The sequence below is a fragment of the Crocodylus siamensis genome, chromosome 1, assembly GCF_052110815.1.
Source record: "Crocodylus siamensis isolate JL-2025a chromosome 1, ASM5211081v1, whole genome shotgun sequence".
Taxonomy (NCBI): Eukaryota; Metazoa; Chordata; order Crocodylia; family Crocodylidae; genus Crocodylus; species Crocodylus siamensis.
This window is the reverse complement of record NC_143395.1, coordinates 206,648,794-206,674,443: the sequence shown is the minus strand read 5'-3', so window position 1 is coordinate 206,674,443 and position 25,650 is coordinate 206,648,794. Positions and strand designations below refer to the sequence as shown.

Here is a 25,650-nt window from a genome sequence, read left to right as displayed (position 1 = left end):
TCCCACATTTCACTCTGTTCTCATTTCATCTTGGATCAACTTGTGGTCCATGTTTTCTGATTTGCCCATCATGTTTCTGTCCTTCACAACTTTCCAAAGGCCATCTTATTAACCATCAAACTTTGCTGTAATAGTTTCAGGTTGGGATGAGGAAAACATCTCCCTGTAGAATCCTCAGAAGGATTTGGATGGTTCCATGCCCATATAACATCCCCAAGGCATCGGCCTCACCTTGTACTGCCAAGCTTGGTTTTGCCCAAAAATGGGGTAGTTGGGTTATAAACATGGAGATCTGGTTATGCAGTCTTAAATGTCACCAGCAAGTCCCTGTGAATGCTTCAGTCAATTCCAAACCAACCATAACAGAATAAGAAATAAGTGAAAGCATCAATTTTAACCTCATAGAACTGGCCCCATTGTCAAGCAGAAAGGCAAAGTTATAGGGAAGGAGAAAAAAAACAAAACCAAAACCAAAAACCTTCCCCTTCTTTTATTCCCCTGCTTTATCTGGTCTCTGTGACTAACATTCTGGCAGGCATAGTTTAGTGTCCCCAATGACACTGATACTGCCTTGAGACTTTTAGAGATCTGTATTTTGAGTGGGTTTTTTCCTGAATAGTATAACTAAGAAGTTGTTGTGGGAATGGTGGAAGGTATAGAAGACCAAACAAAAAAAGTTCTTTTTTAATTCTCACAACCATAGATCTGCAGGTGAATTTGGAGCTGCAGTAGGGGAGTTAGAAGAGCTGGCTAATATAATCAGGAAAAGACACACACCCCTATTAAGGGATCAGTTCCTCACCATACTCAGGGTGTGGATACATGACAATTACTATGGAACATTTACCCTGGATTTTATTCTATGGAAAAAGTTACTCTATAGTGAATGCATCTACACATACATTAATGTCCCATTGCTAACGCATGTCAAGTTTAGTACCTCTAATATGAGGTATTAACTAAATGTGCAGTGGCCGGCACTACTGCACAGCAGCAAAGACGCACAGTCTTTTCATGATGCTTAATGTGTAGTAGACTAATTCTATTGTGCATTAGCATGACTTTTGCTGTGACATGCTAACGTGCAGTAGAATTAGTCTACTGTGTATTAAGCTTCTTGTGTAGATGAACCTAGTAATGAGCAGGCACATAACCAGCACTCCCGTACCAGTGCCTTGGTAGGCACTATTACAGCACCTGCCCACTAGATGGGGGAAGAGCAAGTTTGTGTTGACCAAACTCCTACCCAGAAATTATGCCAGCTAGGGGAGTGGATTCAGTGTAATTTACAGTGATGCATAGTTACTCCTCATTATTTTAGGGGAAGATTTACTCTAGAATGTAGTGATTTATGCTGGTGTAAGTCTGCATATCATGTATCCATTTCACTTTTATCCCAGTGTAAAATCTAATTATTCTGTAGTAAATATGTGCCTACTCTGATATTTCTTCTTCATATAGTTTGGATCTTAACACATTTCTTTCCCATATTTGTGTACCTGTATGCACATGCATGAGGGGATGCCCATGTGCATGTGCATCCCTGCCTTTGTTTTGTTTTTTAAAAATCCCAGAATCATGAACACTAGTTGAGGATTTCAGTGAAAGTTTGACCAGAGCAGAGCTAGTAACATAGCCTTGTGTCTTCATAAGTACTTTTGCCAGCCCTTTCCCCCCCACCTTAAGCCTCAACCTGCTCTCTTTGTTGTATAATACCTTCAAAATTTTAATTCCTCTTTACATCATTTCCCAGTCAGCTGTCTGCCTGACCTACCTTAGGTTTGCAACTGCATCAAGTCCTAGCTATGTCAGCGAAGGCAGGAATCAGGCGAAGAACTGGGACAAGACAGGCATCCCTCATTAAGGAAAGAAGAGGAAATAGGGAAAGACCCACACCTGTTTGAAGTATCAGAGTTAGCCGGTAGTCTCAGGGATGGAAAGCTCTGATCTCAGCAGGGATGAGGTAAGTTCATATAGGCTCACAGCCATGACGAAATAAGAGCAGTCCATCTAGAATCATAGAGTCAGAAAAGTAGGGTTGGAAAGGACCTGAGGAGGTAATCTAGTCCAACTTCCTGTGCAAAGCAGGGACATCTCCAAATATATTATCCCAGCCAAGGCTTTCTCTAGCTCGGTCTTAAAAACCTCCAAGGATGGAGATTCCACCACCTCTCTCTGGGTAACTTGTTCCAATGCTTTACTACCCTCCTACTGAGAAAGGTTTTCCTAATATCTAACCCAAACTTCCCTTGCTGCAATTTCAGCCCATTGCTCCTTGTTCTGTCATCTGCCACCACTGACAGCAGTCTAGCACCATGCTCTTTGGAATCACCCTTCAAGCAGTTGAAGGATGCTATTAAAAGCCCCCCTCAAGTCTCCTCTTCTCCACACTAAATAGGCATCTATCTATACACGCTTGGAGAGGGCATTTTGATTAAATTAGATCAGTTCCCAAGAGCTGTTCTAAACACCTGTAGTGTCTTGTGTATTCAGCATCCTAGGTTTCAAAGTGATGGTGGGAGTGCTTCTGTTAAAGCTGAATACCACCATTTTGAAATGCAGAGATGTTGAATACACAAGAGGCTGCAGCACACTGGAGCTTTCTGATTAGAACTAGCAAATTGCCCATCAAGAACAACTAGGGAGGGCAGGGACAAAGGTCTGCATCCAGCCCTCCTCCCACCTCAGGCCAGGGTCAAGGCTGCTTCCCACCACTCCCCACCGCTTCGCTCCCCACCTCCCCTTCAGGCCAGGGCTGGGGCCACTCCCCGCCTCCTCCCCCAAACTGCTTCAGCCTGGAGCCTGTGACCACGGTGGTGGTGGTAGTTGCAGCTGTGGCAGGGCACAAACACCAGTAACCTCCCCTCTCCTTTCCACTCTCCCTCCCCTCCCTGACAGCTGTTCTTAGAGTGGGCAGGAGCCAGCCCCTGGCTCCAAGAAGCACGCAAGGAGGGTGGGGTGAGGCCAGCACCACTGGCCTCATCTGCCCACTCTGTCCCCTCCATTATGGCAGTGCTTCAGTCCCTGCCATCCCCCTCTGCCTGAAAGGACCAGGGGAATCCCTGTGGTAGAATATCATCTCTGACTTTCCCCAAACTCTACTATCTGACAACTGTCACTGCAAAGGGCAGACTCCTCTGCCCCATCTCTTCAGGTAACCCTGACTTGTAGCCTGAGCTGGATACATTCCTGAGTGAGGGGGGAAACCTGCTCCCTCTGCCTGCATGATTGGCCTCACATACCTAGGTTGGGGGCTTAAACTCCCTATTGTTCTAAGCAATGCCAGCCTGACTGGGAGTGGGCTAAAGACCCTGCCAGTCTACCCAGCAACCAGCGATTCATTTCAAATTGGTTGGCTGGCAGGCAACAGTTGTTGGGCTTCATTGGATCAGATAAATGAGGTCATAATGTCTACGTAAGTGAAGGACTGCCCAAGAGGAGGGACAGTAGCCATGATGAGAACTCAGAGAAGCTGGACTCTTTCCATCTTGAAACTCATGATCAGTGAACTGCTTGCCTCCAGAGGGAATCTCCACCTGCCTCTGGATGACACTTGTGAGTATCTTTTCACAGTCAACTCCCTTCATTGCCCAGTCCTCTGGCCCATTCAATCCAACTACCTCCTTGCATTCAGTTTAGGCTGTTTTTCCCTCTTCATTGCCTGGGTGCTGGCAGAGGGAGCCCAGCAATCACCTGAGAGAACTTCCTTTCTCCCAGTTGTGGCAAGTAACACCACAATAGCTTGCCACAGCTGAAAGCAGCCATTACAGCTTTCCCTTGCTTTATGCTGTACACATATTCCTGGAAAATGGCACATAACTCAAATTCATATACAGAGAATCCACTTTACAAATGTAACAAATATGGATACATTCCAAGACCTCAATTGTACTGACCACCAGACCCATTTCTACAAGGTACTTACTAACAGCAGACAGAACACAAACACAGGGTGGTGGTGAATATTACTATAATGGGGATGACAACTACAGAAATACGTCACAGACAACAAGCAAGGAGCACAGATGCACACAGGAGATTATACGTTAGTGAACGTCACTCCCACAGTTCACTGCACAAAAGCAGCTGACTGTGGGCTTCTACCATACTGATTACATACGAGTGAATTTAACTTGCATATAATGAATTTTTGGTATAAGAGGGTCATCACATAAGAGTGAATTCACCCATACAGAACCCATATAAAGCGAGGAAAACCTGTACATCTCTGTTCAGACTCTGCAGTACTCAGCTGGAATATGTTTAGTGCATATAGAAACACCAGGGAATCAATAGCAGCCCAACTCTAAAACCTCTTCTTAGGTCCTTGAGCAGCCTTAACTAGAAGAAGTGTTATCTGCATCCGTTAAAATAATTTTGGTTATTCTCCGAAGTTTACTAAACACCCACAAGCATCTAAGCCTTTCTACAATCTTACTAAGTTTTCTGCTTCAGAGATAACTCACAGCAATGAGTTTTACTGGTAACCTTTCAATTTCTTTGAACATCCCTTGGCTTTGTATTATGAGTAAAGCCAGTCAAGAAATTGCTGGAACAGTTTACCAACTGAAAATGAGGATCTGTCAAAGCCTAGTGTTTTTCAGGACTATGGCAATTCCAATATACATTAGGGCGAAAAAAACTTCTCATTTCAATGCAGTTTTGGACTAATTGCAAAATCTAGGGTCCAGAAGGAATTTTCCCCCTAGATCAGACTGGCACAGATAGTTGGGGGGCTTTCCTTCTTCTGTAGTGCGAGGCATGGTTATCTTCAGAGCATATATTAAATCAGTCAGGCTTTGCCATTCCCCCATCTCTCTGACTTTTAGATATGGCATGTTATGGGGTGTTCTTCTGTTTAAGATGCTGTTCCTGGTATCAGCAAGTGAGGGTTTAGTGCTTCTTTTGGGAATTCCTCAGTTAACAATTGTCTATGAATACAGGGGACTGGACTCAATGGCCCAGGGGGCCCTTCCAAGCCTATTTTCTGTAGATAAATAAAGGTGGCATTCTGTTCCTTCCTGGTTTCTTATGTGGCCTTTTTTGATCATCTATATGACATTGTTGGCACATATATACCTAGAGAAATTTTGTTCCTAGGCCTGGTAGTCCTGCATACATGTATGATATTGCATATATATATGCACACACACACGCTCCTTGTGGATGGGTAGTAGCTGTAGACACCTCAAAGTGGGGTTGGCCAAAACCTAAGTCTACCAAATTGAGACTTAGGAACAGGGGGAAGAAAAGCACCAAGTTTTATAGCTAACTGTCTAGAACATTCCACTAGGAAGGCAAAGAACCTAAGATCTGTGTTCAGTCAAAGGAGGATTGTTTCTCTGACTTCCTAGCACAGCACTTTCATTACACATCAGGTAGTACCCAATAATCTTTTCCAGTGCTTGCTTTTGAAGCTAGCCCCCTGGGCAGCCATGAGCGTTCTATAGGAATGCGTGGGCCAGAAAAAAAGAGTACAAGCCAGAGGCAGTGGCTCAGTGCATGCTCAATAGAACGGTTCTCTCACTTTGTTATCTTCTACATAAATTACAAGTCTACATAATTGTTCACACATTCAGGGCTACACATCCAGGAATATAATTCCTCTATGCTTGTAAATGCTGAAAATACTATTTAAATAACCAAATCTGGACACTTAGATAACCAGAAGGGAATAGAATGCCACCCACAGTGGCAATGTGCTTCTGCTGGAGATAGACCTACGAATTTCCTGTGAACAGACTTGTTTCACTTTTCTTTTCCTCAGATATAATGGTAATATCAACATTTAATACATATTTATTTTCTTTTGATTAAACATTTGAAACAAAAATAAACTGAATTATCAAGATGAAACAAGTCAGAATTATTGAAACAAAACATGGCTCTTTGTTACCATTTCAACCTTCCCCCCCCCCGCCCCAAACATGTTGGATTCTTCGTTAGAACAGAAATGTTGGTTTCTGGCATGCTCCAATTATAAGAAAAAGTGAGCACAAAGTCAAATTTTCCTTTCCTATGCTATGCACCATTTGCCATGTCTTTGTGACCTCAGCCTTAATTTACATTTCCCAAATTGTCAGTCAATCTAGGTCTAAAATTTGTCACCTATTTTTGAAAAACTGCAGTATATTTTTACAGTGTCTTTACTTGTATAACCCATGTATATTATACTACAATAAAAAGTAATAAATAATAATTAAGAAAAAACTTAGAATGAAAAAACAGAACAATGCACTTTGTAGATGATACTAAGTAGAAATGTGTTGCAAAACTTAGAAAAAGAGAAAGATAATGCAAAAAAATCTAGAGAGATTTCATAGATAATACAAACTAAGACTTACTTGGGAAAATAAACTTCAAGGAAAAATTTTTTTTGGTTTTATATACAAAAAAAATGGACAAAAGAATTATTCTTGGAAGCAGTGAAACAGAAAGACATTAAAGAAACAGTGAACAGAAAATTATATGGGAGTTTGAAATCTAATACAGTAGCAAAATGTATAGCTGCAGTTTGGGGCATAATGTCACAAAGCCTGACCAAGAAGATTTCATAGAGTTCTGCACCATAGTACCAGAAGAACATTTATGAACTGGAGGGAATTCACTGAAGAGCAACAGAACAGAACTGATTTCTGAGAAGACACTGAAAGAACTAGATCCGTTTAATCTGGCTAACCTGAACAACGTTTTCAGTTGATACCACCAATACATAAAAGACCTTTCCCAGAAAAGAAAAGCAGCTGTTCCTGATTTCTCTGATAACTAATCTATAGCTATTTCCATCTACTGAAAATCTGTATTAGCCAAGCAAAACGCTTTCCTGGGACTTAACAAGACATAGAAAAGTGTAATAGAAAGGAATATGTTGGAGCAATGAGTGAAACGTAAGGAAAGACACTCTGGAGAGTAGAGCTAGGATCCAGAATGACCTGGATAGACCAGAGAAATGGTCCAGTATCAACCAGATGAAACTCAGAAGGACATCATGCAAAGTCCTGCACTTGGGACAAAATAATTTCATGCACAAATACAGAGTAGGGAATGACTGGCTAGGCTACAGTACTCCAGAGAAGGAGCTGGGTTACTGTGGACAACTCAATAGGAGCCAACAGCGTGTTATTGTTGCAAAAAACACCTGGGCTATATTAGCAGGAGTGTCACTTGCAAATCAAGGGCAGTGATTCTTTTGCTTTACTCAGCACTGGTGAGGTCTTACCTGAAGTAATGTATCCAGTTTTGGGACCCACACTTCAAGAAGGATATGGACAGATTGGAAAGAGTCCAGCAGGGAATGACAAGAATTATTCGCGGCCCATGGAGCATGACTTATAAGGAAAGGCTGGAAGAGCTCTGGTTAATTAGTCTGGAGAAAAGAAGACTGAGGGGGGATTGGATAATAGTGTTCAAAATACCTGAAAGGTGATTATAGAGAAGCTGGCTGGAGATGGGTTTTTCTCTGTAGCTGTAGGGGATACAGCTAGGAGCAATGCCCTAAAGTTTCAGCAAACAAAATTTAGGTTGGTGGTTAGGAGGATGGTCAAGCATTTGAATAGGATGCCTGAAAAATTTCAGAAGCCAGTTCAATAGATACTTATCTGGGATGCCTTAGTCAAGGATGATCCCAACTTGTTCACAGGGCTGACCTAGATGACCTTGTGACATTTCTTCCAGCCTTACTCTCCTATCTGCTACAAAAATCCAATTATTTAAAAATAATAATACTATTTTAGAGCTATTAAAGTATGAAGGTGATTAGGTTAACTTCTGTTTGAGTAACACCTTGTAGCCCTTTTGGGGGACCAAGGCCTCTATTGTTTTAACCACCAAATCCATAAGGTAAACTCTTCTTACCTGTTTCTCCCAGAATCTCTGAATCCTTTAGCAAAAGGGTTTCGGTCAATTTTTAATCTGGTAATCTGCAAAGGAAAATTGAGAATCAGACAATTTATTTTCAGATTTTTATTTGCAGTGCCTCTCCTGCTTCTCTTTATCCAACACCTCATTATTTCCTACTAACTCACTCCACAAACAATGTTAAGGAAAAATCCAGCAGCAACTACAGGGCACAGGTTTTAGAGAGCAGTACCTAGCCCACCCCACCCCCCCATTATCTAGACAAAACAGCCATAAATCTACACAGAACTTGACTACCCAAAGTCTTCTGGTTTTAAAGACCTATTTATTTCCTTTTAACACAGAAAAATATGGTCTGAGTCAGCACCTGTTAAGAATCTCCCTTCCTACTACATTTTTTTACCTAAATTTGATGCTAGTGAAAGAGGCCAGTGTAGAAGCCCTATCCTACCCATCTCTAAAACTGGTCAGCTGGAGTCCTGGCAAGGTCAACTTCCCTCCATCTGCCTCAGACAACCCCAGAGGGTCCATCTCTAGAAGTGAAATGTTGCAGCTTCAGTTCTCTGATGTCACAGCCAAAAAGGAGACAACTGAGCTAGATGGCAATCACAGGTCCTTTATATCTATTGGGATCCAGCACATCTGCTGAATAGTGACCTCCAAGCTGGAATTCAGCTTCTAGAAAAGTGGGAGTTATGAACTTAACTTCTGCTAGTCAGGTTTGCAGCTGTTCTGGGACTACTACCTACAGAAATCTGAATTTTTGAATGTGGAACTGCAGTAGAACCCTTTGGTAGATTTGCTAGCTGGTTAATATAGTTTCCACAGACAAGGTTATTTGGGTAAATCTGTTCTCTTTTATTAGACCAACTCACATAGTTGAAAAAATTCTTCTTTGCAAGCTTTCAGGTAAAAATACCCTTTGTCAGGCAAAAGAAGCATCTACAGTTGGTCTCTGCTTTTCCTGGATGGAGTAGCAAAGCAGCTACAGGCCAGTACGTATGTAAGAAAGTCAGCCAGTTCAAATGTAAATCGAGTTAGTCAGTAGGTGTGGGACGGGGGGGTGGGAATATAGCTGTAGTCAAAGGATGAGACAGGAGGGAGAAGGGTGGGGAAAAGGGAATGAACATAACTGGTAAAAAGTGGAGAGGTTACCTGGGGAGTCAGATGTCAGGCAGGTTATAGTGTGTCATAAATCCAATGTCTATATTTAGACCACGATTTTTTGTATTAAGTAGATTGATGAAGTGAAGTTCATAGGCTTGTCTGTGAAAGGTGTTTTGCAAATTCCTTTTGAGAATTATTGCTTCCACAGATATTTTCCCCAATACGATGGGGTCTCTAATGCCACTGAAGGATCATTCATGAAGAATCAGGTAGGGTTTAAGATTGTTTTGTAATAAGGGTTTTTCAACCCTCCCCTCCAACCCTACTGAACTCCACTTAGTGGCATTCTGTGCTTAAAGCAGTGCTTCCTAAACTATTCCTCCTCATGACCCCATTTATAGCCCCATTTCCTCAGCATGACCCTATTTCCTCAGTATGGCCCCTCATTCCCTACCCTCATGACCCTATCTGTTAATGTTGTGACTCCATTTGGGGTTGCCACCCACAGTTTGAGAATCACTGACTTGGAGTCATCAGTGCCTCCCCTCACCTGTCCTCTTCCCCCATTCTCAGGAAGGATATACAGCTAAATGATTGCCAATGCAATCATAGGGAAAATAATCACACCCTGTACTGACTTTGGAATGCCAAAAACCCCTAATGTGGGCATGACTTTAGTTGCTCTAATTCTCTCCATCTGCCCTCAGCCCAGCGTCTCCCCCTCCTACCACCCTTGCCTATCCCTTGTCTCAGCAGCAGGTGTTCATCTTTTTATATTTTTCCCCACCCCATCTTGGAGCCTGTTCACACACTAACTACAAAAGTCGTAAAAGAGCAGTGGTTTTCAACCTTTAATTTGTGCGCACCTAAAAAATTTCAAATGGAGGTGCAGACACTTTGGAAATTCTGAATGGAGGTGCATCCCCCTTTGAACTGTAAGTAAGTGTATTCATATCCTTTTTGACTGATCATAGTCATCTTTTGCAGAACTCTTAGAAATAGTCTGTGTGGACTCTAAGGAGTCCAGGGACTACAGATTGAAAGCTACTGCCTTAGAGGCATGAAGTCATAGGTCTGAAAGGGACTTCCAGAGGTCATCTAATCTAACTCCCTTCCCAAAACAGGATTACCCCTATCAAAACTATCCTATATAAGTTCTTGTCTAACCTATTCCTAAATTTACAGTATTAACCCTGTCAAAAACACCCAAAGCACCCTAACCTGATACAGATAAAGCAGGGGGACAAGGGCTGTCAGTGTCTCATCACTGTCAACTCTGCTTCCAGCTGCATCTTGCAGTCTCGGATAGTCACATCAGGCCTGAGCAGGTGACAGTAGACCACAATCTAAAACCCATGGCAGTCCCAGGCATAAGGAGATTATTTTTTCAGCTCTGCCTCCCAGTGGCTTCTTATTCCTGTCTGCTTGGAGCTGGTCTAAGCAGTTTACTTGTCTCATTCTCATTGCAAAGACCCTGTTTGTGCTTGGCAGTTGTCTAAGGGTAAGAGAACTTGAGTGTGGGAGTGAATGTAAACAGCAATAGCCAATGCCAGCTGTGGGAGCTGCACCTCATACCAGATGAATTACAGTTCCACGGTCCATGAGCAGCCTTGTGTAATTCCTCCTCTATGCTACCTTGGATTAATATATCAAAGGGTAGGACCTGTGCCTTGAATTCTGCAGTGCCAGACTACAGACCTCCCAAGAACAGGCTGTAATTTCTGGCACCTTTGTTTCTTCTCCCAAGAATCACATGCTCTTGCACTTCTCACCTCAGCTAGAAAATGAAGGAAATGTTCCTAAACATGTCAGGCTCTGCATGAAAGCTCTGGTTTGAGTTCAGGTCTTGGCTGAAGAAAGCTCAAGGAGATGACATAGAGTGGGTTTCTAAATTACTCAATTCCTACCACAAACCTACCCAGAGTCCCTGGCAAATGGCCACGCTTTGTATCCCAACAGCAGAGTGCTGCAAAGGCACAGGGCCACGTGCAGTAGGTGGAGGACTTAAGGGTCAGAGTAACTGCCCTCAGAGGACCGTAGTAGGCAAGATGTGACACAAACCATTACAGAATTTGCAGTCATGAACACCAGATCCAGATCTGCAGGTATGTGTACTTTGTGGCACTGCAAACCTCTTTGCAGCACCACAAACCACATATATTGCATGTTAAACCATGCCCCTCACAGCTAATTTGCAGTGCTCAGGCAAAATTTGCTACTCGGATTTCCCAGTAAAAAAACAACACCCTGCCAAAAGAAGTGGTGCAAAGCACACCAAACTGCTGCGTGCCAGGACAAATGTAGAGATGGAGGAGCAAGCAGCTCAGGGCTGCCTGCTCCCCTGTCTCTGCACTACAGAGCCCCTGCACTAAGACCCCTGTGCCCCAGCCAACCAGGGAGCAACATGTGGAGATGAGAGCAGGCAGAAAGCCCAGGGTTGTCGGCTTCCATGTCTCTGTGCTGCAGAGTCCCCACACTGAGGCATGCTGCACCCTCAGCCAGCCACTCCCTGGCTGGCTGGGGTGCAGTGTGCCTCAAGACAAGGGAGCAGCTCTGGGCTGGCTGCTCCTTTGTCTGCATGCCTCACTGCAAGGGTTCCACTGCAGAGCCCCCACAGAGAAGCTGGCTGGGGATTAGCATGCCCCAAATCTGGCGCTCTGCATGCCTCAGCACTTACTCTGTAATTGTTTTCAGGCTTTCTTTTCCCTTCCTTTGATTTCCCAACATGTACAATTTTCAGATGGTTAGGTAACATGATGGGATTATAAACTCTCCACAAAAGAGAAAGTATCCTTTCAGTGGCCCAGAAAGTTTAGTGCTACTGCTTGAAAGTGTTAGAATCATTAATACAAGAATATTTTGTATTATATTGAGATGGAGTTGTCACTTATTGCAAGGTTTTTTATTTTTCTTGAAGATTTAATTTGTCATTGAGTTTATGATACTGATGATGTTTACATGTGGAAATGTCCAAGCAAAGTAATATTTTTGCCTTTGTCTTGCCTTGATTTTAAACCCTCTCTCCTTCAGTCAGTGGAAACAAATTGCAGAACAGATTTTCTGTTCTAGAGAAGACACTATCAAGTTTTTCCTTTTCAAGCTAGTTTCTGTTGCCATTCCAGTTTATGACACTAACTTCTTGTGTACCATTGGACAACCATGCTGTCAGTGCCTTGCATGGGAGCTTGCTCTCGCATCTTGCCTCAGCTATCTAAGATAAGCTAGTTTCTGTTGCCATTCCAGTTTATGACACTAACTTCTTGTGTACCATTGGACAACCATGCTGTCAGTGCCTTGCATGGGAGCTTGCTCTCGCATCTTGCCTCAGCTATCTAAGATCATTCACCTTAACAACAATGTTTTGAACCCACAGAACCCTCCAGCAGTGCAGGCAGTTGGGGGAGCCTGGTGAAAAGGGGACTGGGAGATGGAAGCATACACAAATTCCTGACAGGGAGGGAGACTGGGCCCCTAGTGTAAGGGGAGGTATAATGGGGTATATACAGAGCCCCTTGTAAAAGCACAGAATGAGGATGGGAAGGGACATACAGAGGCCCTGACATGAACAAAGGGAAAATGGGGGGTGCACACCAAGCTTCTGGCATGGGGAGAAGCTGCAAGGAAATCCTAAAATAGAAGGTGGCAACATGGGGCTAGTGAAAGAGAGGAAGAAATGCAAGGAGCATGCGGTGAGCTCAGTCTACAGAAGCAGTAGTGTGTGCAGCCCCATGGTTACAAGAAAAGAACCTCTCATTGTCTATAGGCCATGGAAGGCAAAAATGTAATGCAGCCCTTCCTCCATGGGGGTTTTGGGGTCATATCTATGTGATGATACACTTTCCTTTGGTTATACTCTCAGCTGCTTGCCTTCCCCTTCTCTTCCCTTTTTGTATCTAGAAAATTATTTCCTTTTACCCATCTTTCAGGGGATAGTTCTTCCTAATCATTTATAATCATTTCCCAGAATGATCATTTACTCAGCTGAAGAAACACAGCTGAGTGTATGTTGGGGAGCAGGGGTTGGGGAGCTACAATGCTGTCTTTTCCTTCCTGGTCTTTTATTAAAGAGGCCATCCTTAATGCACTGCCCAACACCAACATCCTGAGGGATAGCCAGCACAGGTTTGTTGCGGGTAGGTCTTGCTTGACCAATCTCATTTCCTTCTACAACCAGGTGACCTATCACCTGGACAAGGGAGAAGAGATTGATGTCATATATCTTGACTTCAAAAAAAGCCTTCAATCTGGTATCCCATGATCACCTCTTGGTGAAACTGGCCAACTGTGGCCTTGAGTCCACCACAATCCGCTGGCTGGGAAATTGGCTCTGTGGTCAGACCTAGAGGGTGGTAATTGATGGAAGTCAATTGTCATGGTGCCATGTGACCAGTGGTATCCCCCAAGGCTCCGTCCTTGGACCCATATTGCTCAACATCTTCATTAATGATGTGGACATTGGAATCATAAGTGGACTGGCCAAGTTTGCCCATGACACCAAACTCTGGGACAAAGCATCCATGCCAGAAGACAGGCAGGAGATCCAGACTGACCTGGGCAGACTCAGCAAATGGGCGGATGACAACCTGATGGTATTTAACACTGAAAAATGCAAGGTTTTCCACCTTGGGAGGCATAACCTGCAGCACCCTTATAAGCTCGGCAGTGCTACACTGGCTAGCACTACGGAAGAAAGAGACTTGAGGATCATCACTGACCACAAGATGAACCTGAGCCTGCAGTGTGATGCTGCGGTTAGTAAAGCAAGGAAAATACTGGCTTGCATCTGTGACGGGCTGGCTGGCAGTGACCTGGCCCAGGGGTTTTGAAAGGGCAAATGACTGGAGGACTTGGGATTCCCTTTCCGCACCAATCAGGCCCCAGAGACTCACCCCCCCATGTTCCAATTGGCCCCTTGGGTCACCTGGAGGGGGATAAAAGGGGCAGCATGGGCTGACTCAGGAGAGACCAGTGAGGGACAACAAGGAAGGGGCTTCACAGAGCGGGTAAGAGCTGAGCCAGCAGGGTAGGAGCAGTGCCCTGGAAGAGCCTGAATGAGCAGGACCTGCAGGCAGCAGTGGGACCCTCAGCAGCATGGCATGCAGCTGGCAGGAGCAGCCCCCCCACTGGGCTCCAGGATCCCCAAGGAGAGGCTGCAGCCAGCAGGAGAGGCTCCCCAGCTCCAGGAAGGATCTGAGCAGCAACCTGAGGGGTTCCCAGCTCTACTTCCAGCTCCTCCAATCAGAGGTCAGGTAGCTTGACATGAGGCTGGGGCTCTGGGAAGGTTAATACCCCTAGCAGGCTAGAATAGGGCTACTAGTGGTGGCTGTGTGGCAGTGTTCTGGCCCACCATGTGGGAGATCTGGGTTTAAATCCTAGCAGAAATGACTTGGGGTGAGTGAGATAACAAAAAACAAATCTTCTTGCAGTGGAAAGGGGCCATTGTGTTTTCCCCACTTTCTTCCCCTCCAGGTGCTAAGGCCTTATATTTCCTTGTCATTTGACACTTTGCATTTTGTGCCTTTTATACTTCACCAACGCATATTGTTTGTTCTGCTGTTTGTGTTTTATATCTGGTTAGCCCTGTTTTTTGTCAATGATTGTAAGTGTCTAACCTTTGTTGAATCCTGCCCTCTTGGGACACTATACCCTCTGATTTATGCCCGTTATGTTCCCAGTATTAAAAGCTATATGGTTAAGTCCCCGTTGGTAGTCTGGCTCTGCTCTATAGGGGAGGAGAGTCCCTACACCTCTCACAGCGCTTGTGCACCTGCTTGATCCTGTCAATTGGAGAGGGGGTACCTCTTGGAGTACCATCCAGGTTACACATCCATAGATGCTTCTCAAGCAAATCCCGGGATGTCATTCTCCCCTGTACTTGGCCTTGGTGAGGCCACAGCTGGAGTAGTGCATCCAGTTTTGGGCTCCACAATTCAAAAAGGATGTGGAGAAGCTTGAGAGAGTCCAGAGAAGAGCCATGCACATGATCAGAAGTCAGGAAAACAGACCTTATGATGACAGGCTGAGAGCCATGGGGCTCTTTAGTCTGGAAAAGCACAGCCTCAGGGGTGATCTGGTGGCCACCTATAAGTTTATCAGGGGTGACCACCAGTATCTGGGGGAATGTTTGTTCACCATAGCGCCCCAAGGGATGACGAGGTCGAACGGTCATATACTACTGCAAGACCGTTTCAGGCTGGACATAAGGAAGAATTTCTTTACTGTCCGAGCCCCCAAGGTCTGGAACAGCCTGCCATCAGAGGTGGTTCAAGCACCTACATTGAACACCTTCAAGAGCAAATTGGATGCTTATCTTGCTGGGATCCTATGACCTCAGCTGCCTTCCTGCCCTTCAGACAGGATAATCTTCCAAGGTCTCTTCCAGCCCTAATGTCTATGAAATCTATTAAATAAATATATCGGTTAAGAAGCTATTTCTGGACACCAAAAGGTTTGGTTTATGCTCAAAGCTGTATTTGTGCCAGACATATTGCACATTCCTCATTGTGGCAGCAGAATGTGCACTAAGTTCATGTAAGTATCAGCCTGGGAACCTGGCAGGCTCTGAATTGAGCAATAAATACATTGTATTATTAATTAAATCACCAAGTGATCAAAAAACTGCTTGTGTTCTAAGGCTTCTTTGGGCAGTAAACTGCCTCTAGGGCTCTCATTCCATTTAAAGTTTGTCTTCACTGCCAAGAAAAAAAGCTGTTTCTGGAGAAGGTAACAAAATGTATATTAGCTTTCCCATGCTAAAACCCTAGTGGAGACAAAGCACTGTGGCTTTTCCCACAAAGTAGTTAGAAAAAGTCAACATTACACATCCACTTGGTGAATTTCTCCTAACTACCCACGGGACAAGCTGCAGGAACCTTAGGCCAGCTTCTACGTCACTGTAACAGGGGGCCAACTCAGGGCCAGTCACTACATTGGCCCACGCACCTGTCTAGAGCAGTCTGCTCTGCCTCATCTGCCATGCCTTGATGTATCAAAGTAGATGTAAAAATGTGGAAGGCTGCCCATTTAATTGCTCTGATGCCAAGGGTGAAATACACAGCTCCAAATCTTCCCTTATACCATGTCCCATTCCTCACAGATGGCATCCAAATCCACTACTGTTCCCCCAGCCCCATTGTAGCAAAACTCCAAGTTTTTCTTTTTATATTTATTGTAAAATGCATTCCCTCCTTTTCCCAAACCATTTCTGACTTTTTCTCTCCTTCTCTATTCCCTATAGATAAGTATAAGTAAGCTAAGATGTAGGATAAGCTTTAACATTTTATTTTACGTAAAAAGTTTTATTTTTCTCTCCCCTCTTCGCATATAAGTTCCTTGCTATTTTGATATCGATACCCACTGTTTTATAAGCAATAATTATTATGTTTGTACTGTTTTTATATTGTGTGATGACTGTTTTAGGCCTATATATGTAAGTTAGCATAAGTCATGCCAAGTTTCCATTTTGTATGTCAAGCCTCCATCTTGTGTCCTCTGCCTGGGCATCCCCTGTGTCACAACTGTATGATTCACATACCCTCCCATGTAAATTGGTTCCCTGATGAATGAGAGTGATTGGGAATGACTGAAATACAATGGTAGCAGGCCTCTACTGAATGGCCTGTAACAACCAGGCCATCACCTCGAATTGATTCATCCAGGAACCACAGACCTCACCCAGGAACAGAGACAAGAAAGCAGCATTTGAAAGACAAAGGACCCTGCAGAATTAGCAACTATACCATTATACCCCACCATTACAGACACCTGAAACTGCACATCCCTGCATGGAGCACACATGCTTAGTACGCCAGGGGCTGACCCTTGCCTGGGCATGCTTCCTGTCACTAGGGTCACACAAGGTTTGCCCCTATAAAAAGGGGCAGTGAAGATGCACCCAGTGGGACTCCCTCTCCATCTGGACCAGCATCGTGCCACACTACCTATCCACCCAGAGGCCCTGCTGGAGACCCCCCCTCTAGAAAACACCTACTGGACAAGGACCCCTTTCCAGCCTGGATAGGTAGCTATCACCCCCCACCCACTCTTCAACCAAGAACTTGGACTCTGCTTCTCTTCCCTACCTGGACTCCAGCCCTTCCACTGAGTCTCTTTCTCCTGCTGCCAGTGTGAGTGTGAGTGTGTGTGAACCAATAACTGCATGGGGCTGTGTAGTGTGTTGTCTGTGTAATAAAACTGTTATTTGGACTCCTAAGTTGGGTTTTGTTTACTATGGTTTGGCTCTGCTCTTTGCCCCTCTAACTTCTGTCTCATTTCTCCCTCTCCTGCTTCTGGCTCACTGCTACCTCCAAAACCTCTCCTGAGCTCCTCTCTGCCTCCAACCCCCCTGTTTCTTTGCCACTGTCTTATCCCCACTGCCTCTTCCTTTTCCCCTGAGCAACCAGGTTTCTGCCTCAGTTTCTTTCCTGGCTGTCTCCTCCTTGCCACCATTTATCTGCATTCCCCCCGCCCAATATCTCAGCTCTCTGCATCAGTTTCCAGCCACAGTCTACCTTAAGTAATCCCAAGTCTTGGTTCCTCAGCCAGCTTCTCTGTAGTTTACCGGTTGTAATCCCAGTTCTGGCAACTTTCACTCCCTATGCTTAAACTCTCTCTCTCTCACCTCAACTTTCCCCCAACTATCCCAGGTACCCCAACCACATGCATACACACTGTACCATCCAAGATAGGAACTCACCTGTGTGTATGTGTAGGTGGCTTGTCTGTGTGAACTGGTGAGTGTATGTGTGTATATATGTCATTGTAGGTATGATATATGAATTAGTGTTCTGTGTTTAACTTTTGGGGTATATAGTGTATGTGCTTGAATTGGTGATAGGTATGCCTGTGCCTAGGCTGGTTTGGATATGCATGTGCCTAAGCTGGTAGTGTGTGTGTGTGTGTGTGTGTGTGTGTGTGTGTGCGCGCGTATGCACCTAATTGATTTTTGTGTTTGTATATGTACAATTGTGTCACACCCTCCTGTCTAACAGCGCAATATTGAGATCCTGAGAGTTGGCCTGATCCCACAGAACAACACCATTGCTGGGCCACACACAGCTTCTGGCCCAAACATGGCTTCAGGTATCTTCAGACTTACCTTGTCCACATACCCCCCTCATCAGGCCTCTACCCTGCCCCCTAACTCGGGTCTCTACCCTGCCTTTCACTGGACTGCTGGGTCTTACACCTTTGGACCTCAGGCCTCACTCTGTGGACCTTGGCCTTCATCTCAGGCCCCCTTCTAATCACCCTGGACCCTGCCTCAGGCCCTACTCAAAGAGCCTAGGCCCTGTGCTTTTCTGTTAGGGTGTGATCCCCTAGCCTTTCCTCTCCATAGGGTCATCCACAAAGCAGCAGGGCTGAGACTTTCTGGTGCCCGATACTCACCTTTCACTAGGGAGTCACAGGTGTGGCATTTCCTGGAGACTGCCCTGCCACAGGCAGCCCCACCAAACCATCCTCTCCAGCATAGTGCATTTTTAGGTCATTCCCTAGGACCAGGAACCTCCTCTATCCCCATAGCTCCTATGCTTAACCTTCAGATGTTCTGGGAGCAGGCTCCTCCAGCCAGGCAACGTTACTCCAGCAGCATTCCTGCATCAACTACCAGGTCTGCTCTCAGGGCATTGGCGACATGTAGGGGGTGCATGCAGGTGTACATGCACCCCCTAAGATTGGCAGTGCACCCCGTATGAAAAGCACCACTGACACTGCCAGCATTGCCTGCAGGCAGTCACCACTCACCACCCTCCCTCACTGCCAACACTGTCATCAGAGTCTGCGGGTGGTCCCTGATCACCACTGGCTGCCACTGACACTGCCGGAGGCATCTACAGGTGGTCTCTGACTGCTTGTCAGTGCTCGCCACTCCCCCCCCCACACCACCAACACACTGTGGCCACCTGTGGGCACGCCCTGCTTGCCGCCGCCACCACCTGCAAGCCTCTGGGGGTGGATACGCATCATTCGTGTCCAAGGCCTGGTCTTATACCCAGACTCCCCAGCATCTCCACCAATCAGGTGGCCTCCTGACCACCATGTGAACATCTGATTGGATCTGCTCCCACCTGCTCCCACCTGCAAGCTGTTCTGCATCCTGCTCAAACACTTTAAAGTGGCAGGCAAAACCTATGCCCTGCCACAGTCACTTATTAGGCACCTAAGTTCACTTCTAAGTGCAATTCTATTCCATCCTGTTCAAGTCCCTGAAAATCAACCAATACATCTACTTTTGTAGCACATTGTCATTTTTCTTTTAAGACTGAGTCACAAAAAAGGAGGATCTGTTCACCTTTTGTATTAACAGCTTTTCAGGGACTAGAGCAGGTTGGAATATGATAATCACACTTGGGCACCTGATTCTGCTTACATGTTGAATATTTGGAATAGAATCTGGCCCCTTGTCTCCACAAGGATTTTCCAGCAGAGCACCAGAAGGTCACTATCATCCTACTGCAAAACAGAAACAAAAAACAAAACAGAAAAAACCCTTTTTGCATAGCCTGTCTGTAAAACTGTATGTATTTCTTGAGCAAACTTTGTTGGAGAATGAAATCTCAGAGGCTTGAATAACATGCTTTAGGGTTGTTGGTTGTAGCCATGTTGGTCTAAGGACATGGACAAAATTCTTTGGGTAGATGTGATCTCTTTTATTGGGCCAACTAAATAGTTGGAGAAATTGTTCTTTGCAAGCTTTCAGGCATAAAACCCTTCTTCAAGCAGTGCCCAAAAGCTTGCAAAAACAATTTTCCAACTATTTAGTTGGTCTAATAAAAGATATCACATCTCCCCAAATAACTTTGTCTGAATAACATGCTGATAGTTTTATAACTACAGAATCAAATACTGCAAATGAAGGGGCCAATGGTTGCCTGGGGCATGGCTTTACCTGTTGATTTTGGTATGCTGTCACTGTGGTGAAGACAGTCTCAGGGAAGTTGAAAGTTTTCACCCCATCTCCTGCAGGCACTGGTTTTGTAGGAGACAGATCACTGCTGAAATCCTTACGGATCACATGAACTCGGGGCTGATACTTGTGCATTGAATGTAGTATTATCTTGAAGGAAAGAAAGAAAAAACATAGAAATGATTTGTCTTTGGGACGTAGTATTCCTATAACTATTATAATTATAGTTACTAGTGTTATTATTTATTATTACTCATTATTCACACTGTCCTAATTATCACACAAGGTTGAAGAGGGGATAAAGGACCTTCAAGACTATTGCCTTTTGTTATGAAATTGTGCTGTCTTTATCCACATCTCCCAACTGTGTATAAAAGTCTTCTTCCTGTTATAAGCTGCATCACCAAACTGAACTCCCATCCCAAATGGAGAATGGGCAGAGGAAGAAGGGTTTACAGCTTTATGGATTAGCAGTATCTGAGAGTGAAAGCAGTGGAGCCAGGCAAGAGAACTCTACAGCTCCATGTGGAATGGCCATATCCATTTACCCACAGCAGAATGTCTGAGAAGCAATGTCATTTTGTGGGAGTTGGGGTGTGGGGGGAGGAAGGGAGCAGGGGTAGTTGTTGTGGGACTAGGATGGCAAGTATCAGCACTGGTTCTGACTTACATGGCCTTGATCATCAAGCTCGTTGTTGGTCAGTTTGAGTTTATCAAAACTGACCACTTGCCTCATCCAGGTATCTCCCGAAGCCAGTGAGTCAGGATGGATGTATACCCGTGGGGGTACTGGAGAGTCAGCATTGCCAGCCACCATCCATTTGGAGCTATGGTACACATACCTGGAAGAGAGAGGAGAATCTATATGGCTAAGTCAACCTGAAGCCCACTGCAGAAGTGGTATTTACTGAGTGCTGCTCGCCCCCACAAGCCTCTCCCCTCAAGCCCACAGGAGCAGCTAGGTGAGAATTTGCTTTACTGCAACATTTCACCTTGCAAAGGCAAACCGGGAAATCCTTCACCTACTTGTTCAGGTTTAATTTCTTATTAAAACCACTTCTTCAGTTACTCTCCCTATAAAATTCTGCCAAGCATGCCGTCCCAACTCCTGAGCCTACTCATGGCTGGCCTATGACTTTATAAAAACACTAGTGAGCTCTCCATTTTTTCTAGAAAGCTTACAGGTGTGAACTATCCCATAGGCTGTTCAGTGCACATGCATGTTTGTCTGGAAATGCCAGAATTCAGCGGCCACCACAGGAATTGTCAATGGAGCTGAGTAGCTGGTTGGAAAAATTACCAGACAGGTAAATACTTCACCTTTGCCTGAACCTCATTATGCTCAAGAGCAGCCTCTCCACAAGACCTCTACAATATTTCAGATAGGCTGTCTTCTAAATTGATGTGCCAGTTAGCCTGGCTAAGCTAATGACCTTATCTACAACACTATGTGGACACAGCTACTCTGCTTCCAGTTCAGAAGGCAGCCTGCCTGGAACAGTCCAGCCTGTTTGAAGGTACTCAGGAGTATGGTAATTTTACCATAGATAGATATGGCCTTAGTCTTTCAAATGCAAAGGTTGCAGAAAGTTTAAAAGTTCCTCATTCTTGGCATATCCACCTCTGGACTTCTTAATTTTGTAACTATTTTGTATAGAGTGATATCCTATAATCTACCTTGAGCCAATGACACTTCAGGCAAAGCTTGTGGCAGAAAGCCACCTTGTTTCTCCCCAAAATCTCTGCCCTGTGACACTGTGACTAAAATCTCTGAGCAGCAACCATTTGATTAGGGTGGGTCAGCATGGAGGGGACCACACCCTGGCCTGTCTCTTTAGGTGACTTGAGCTGGCTGCATTCCTGAGGGAGGGGGAACCTGCTCCCTCTGCCTACCGGACTTGCATCAATTACCTGGGTGGGGGGGTTTCTACCTGGGGAACTGGAATCTGCCTGGTAACAGGTGATGTATTTCGAATTGGTTGGCTGAGAGCCAACTGGGGCTGACCTCCACTGGACCGGGTGAATGAGGTCACAGGCGCTATATAGGTTGGGAGGGGGAGGAGGCTCGCTCTTTTCTCTTCAGCCATGAGGTGGAGCAGCAGCAAAGCAGGGGAGACAGAGGACCCTTGCCATCTGGACCTAGCTCTCTCTCTCACCCCAAGACTCCACAGGGGAAACTGGAGAACTCTGGAAGATGCTTGTGAGTAAGCTACTCAATCTGATTAGATATCTAGCTGGCAGTAACTCAGATGCGTAATCAAAAGGCTACCACAGCCACACTGTTTGCTCTTTAGGATTTCTAAGATATTACTCAACCCTGTACCCTAGTTTCCCCTACCCCCTGTAATCAATAAAGTTCTCCTTTTTGACCGGTGTGGGAGACTTATTGAGGGGTGGGTCTAAATTACGCCAGAGAGACCCCTTAGGTCTGCAGACTAAGGGAGACTTTACTTTTTGCCCCCTTGACTTGGGGAAGTGCCCCAAGTGCCTGTACCGGGTCGAGTACCCGTCGGACTATTAGGCCTGTGTTTCCCCGAGGACACATGGCCGAGACAGTCCCTTCTCGGGGTGGTGGCGGCGACGTTACCCCCAGGCTAGCGAGTGTGCTCCGGGAAAGGGGTTGGCCAAGCATAAGGTGCCCCTAGGGAGGCATTCGGAGTCTGGAAGGTGGTCGGGCTCAGGGAGGTAGGCGGCTCAACGCAGAAGCGCCCCCTACTGGCCCGCCACAAAGCTTACCTACTATGGATCTCCCAAGGCATCTTAGTTTTGAAAGGCAAAATTGTCCCCTATTCTAGTACTAGGAAATTCCCTCACTGCTATGGTGGTGTACCTCAGACCTGAGGTTCCAGTGTCTGCTATTCTGTGACTAGATAGAGGGAGGCATAACTAGCAGGGCTGGAAGTAATGAGGAAAGGAGCAGGGAGGTGCCCCTGAGTGCCAGAGGAAGGGTTTCCAAGAGCAGGAGGGAATGGGTTGCCTTGGCTAGAGCAATGCTGTGGGGCTGCTTCTGCTGCCTGTACACAGATTCCATGGAGGTGAGGGATGCAATTCTGGTGCCCCCTACTAAATTGGCACCCGGTGCTGGTGCCCTGCTTGGCCACCCCAAGTAACGCTGCTGGGCCTGGATCACTACTTAGATAGTATGTTGCCCATCAATCCTTACCTATAATTCATAATTTGCTGCCTATTTTTCCCCAAAGGAGCGCCTACAAAATTTTTCACCCATAATAGTTTGTTGTGCATATACTACCCAAGGAAGAAAAGAGGTACCTGGAAGTCCATTCATTTTGTACTTAAACTCATACTGTAAGAATCATAACTAATGAAAGAAGCAACACAACTGCATAAAGATCTAGTTACACCCTGTACTATGATGCATTTCCTTGGAGAATTCTGCATTTTGTTCCTGAGCTACAAAGTCCAAAGTGTATAATTTCAAGAGGAACAGATCTCCTCTCCCCAGGAAATTTACTGAAAATCCATGATACCTGATGCTGTCTAGTCCATTCCACCAGAAAAATATTTTTCCTTCAGCAGTATTTTCACGTGCCATGGGGATAAACCAACTCTGGCAGGGGAAATCTGGCTGACCTACTCGACTGGGCTTTAAACTAAGCCTGCTAGAGCTTGGGGGGGATTGCCACCACTGCAAGCCAACGGGGCAACCTTTCTAAATCCAGCAGGCTAAGGCACTTAAGGGAACCCACCCCTACCCTAGCCCCAGATCGACTTGAGGAATAAACAGGAGGAACTTGTCCTCCTGCTAAACAAGAATGAATACGACCTCATAAGGATAACGGAGACCTGGTGGGACTCCACCTATGACTGGGCCACAGGTATAGATGGCTATACCCTGTACAGGAGAGATCGTGTAGACAAAAGGGGTGAGGGTGTAGCTCTCTACGTCAAGGACAGCTACACATCCCTGCAATTGACATTGGCACCCAGGAAGGATGACTGGAGTCCCTCTGGGTTAAAATACATTGGGCACAGGGGGCATCATGGTAGGAGTCTACTACAGACCTTCTAACCAGAAACAAGAGCAGAACCAGGAATTTACCAGGGAACTGGCTGAGGCTGCATGCTCTCAGTGCATGGTTGTCATGGGAGACTTTAACTACACAGACATCTCATGGAAAGAACACTTGGCCAAATGTGATCAGTCGCAAGGCTGCCTCATGTGAGTGGACGAGCTCTACCTGACTCAAGAAGTCTATGGGCTGACAAGAGGTAAAGCGTTGCTGGACCTGCTACTGGCCAAAGGGGATGACCTAGTCAGTGACCTAAAAATCGATGGAAAGCTGGATGATAGTGACCATAAGCTGATCACCTTTATTATCCATTGCAAAGCTGGCAAGTCAGTCAGCAATACAGAAGTCCTCAACTTCAGGAAAGCTGACTTTGACAATTCAGGATGCTTGTTGTCAAGCCCCTAAGGGACCATGACTTGACAGGAAGAGGAGTCCAAGAAGAGTGGTTGCTCTTCAAGCAAGCAATCCTGACAGCACAAGGGATGGCCATTCCATCTCGGAGGAAGGACAGCAAAAGGGCACACCAGCCCCCTTGGCTCAGCAGGGAACGTGAGGACCTCCAACACCTCAAAAGAGAGACTTATAAAGGATGGAAGGCTGGAATTACCACCAAGGAGGAGTTCTCAGCACTGGCCCATACATACCTGCAGGGAGCAGATCAGGAAAGTCAAGGCTGTAACCGAGCTCCATCTGGCTTCACATATCAAGGATAACAAAAAGTCCTTTTTCAGATATGTAGGGAGTCAGAAAAAAGCAGGAGTAACATTGGACCCCTGCTGAACCAGATGGGACAGCTGATAACCAACAGCCAGGAAAAGGCCAACCTGCTTAATGGGTACTTCGTGTCGGTCTTTCATAAGTCCAATGGGACTGCCCTGCCTAGCAAGATGCGGGATGGCCAGGGTGAGGGCGTATTTATACACAGCATCAGTGTTGATCTAGTAAAGGATCACCTTGAGAGGCTGGACACCTTCAAGCCAACTGGTCCTGACAGATTACACCCTAGAGTACTCAAGGAACTGGCAGGTGTCATCGCCCAACCACTGGCAAAAAATATTCGAAAACTCGTGGCTCTCAGGTGAAGTATGTGAAGAATGGAAGAAGGTCTATGTGGTACCCATCTTCAAGAAAGGGTGGAAAGTAAACCCCAGAAATTACAGGCCAATCAGCTTGACCTCAATCCCCAGTAAGATTCTGGACAAAATTATCAAGAAGACCCTTCTAGATAAGCTTGCTGAGGGCAGCATCCTGAAGGATAGCCAGCACGGGTTTGTCGCGGGTAGGTCTCGCCTGACCAATCTCATCTTCTTCTATGACAGCTGACATACCACCTGGACAAGGGAGAAGAGATTGGTGTCATATATCTGGACTTTAAAAAAGCCTTTGATCTGGTGTCCTCATGGAAAAATTGACCAACTGTGAGCTCGGCTACACCACAGTCCGATGGCTGGGAAACTGGCTCCAAGGTCAGACCCAGAGAGTAGCGGTGGTCAATGGTAGCAAATCATTATGGCGCACTGTGACCAGTGGTTTCCCCCAAAGCTCTGTCTTTGGATAAGTTCTCTTTAACATCTTTATCAATGATGTGGACACTGGTGTCAGAAGCGCATTGGCTAAGTTCAGTGATGACACTAAACTTTGGGGCATAGTGTCCATACCTGAGGACAGGCTAGTGATCCAGGCTGACTTGGATAAACTTAGTAAGTGGCGGATACAAACCTGATGATGTTTAATACCGATAAATGTAAG

At 45.5% G+C, this 25,650-nt stretch overlaps 1 protein-coding gene across 11 annotated transcripts in view; it reads right to left on the bottom strand.

Moving 5' to 3' along the window:
• Positions 1-25,650, bottom strand: part of TBX15 (T-box transcription factor 15) — a 252,746-nt gene that overhangs the window by 135,354 nt on the left and 91,742 nt on the right. For all 11 annotated transcript variants that reach the window (XR_016443167.1, XM_090053633.1, XM_090053642.1 and 8 more), the window contains 3 exons: positions 20,541-20,712; positions 19,853-20,020; positions 7,855-7,919 (listed from right to left, as the gene is read on the bottom strand). Coding sequence is in view for 10 of the 11 variants with exons in the window: in XM_090053633.1 (XP_089909759.1) it covers positions 7,855-7,919; positions 19,853-20,020; positions 20,541-20,712 (405 nt within the window). In the remaining variant the exon portion in view is untranslated. The remainder of the gene's footprint in view (positions 1-7,854; positions 7,920-19,852; positions 20,021-20,540; positions 20,713-25,650) is intronic.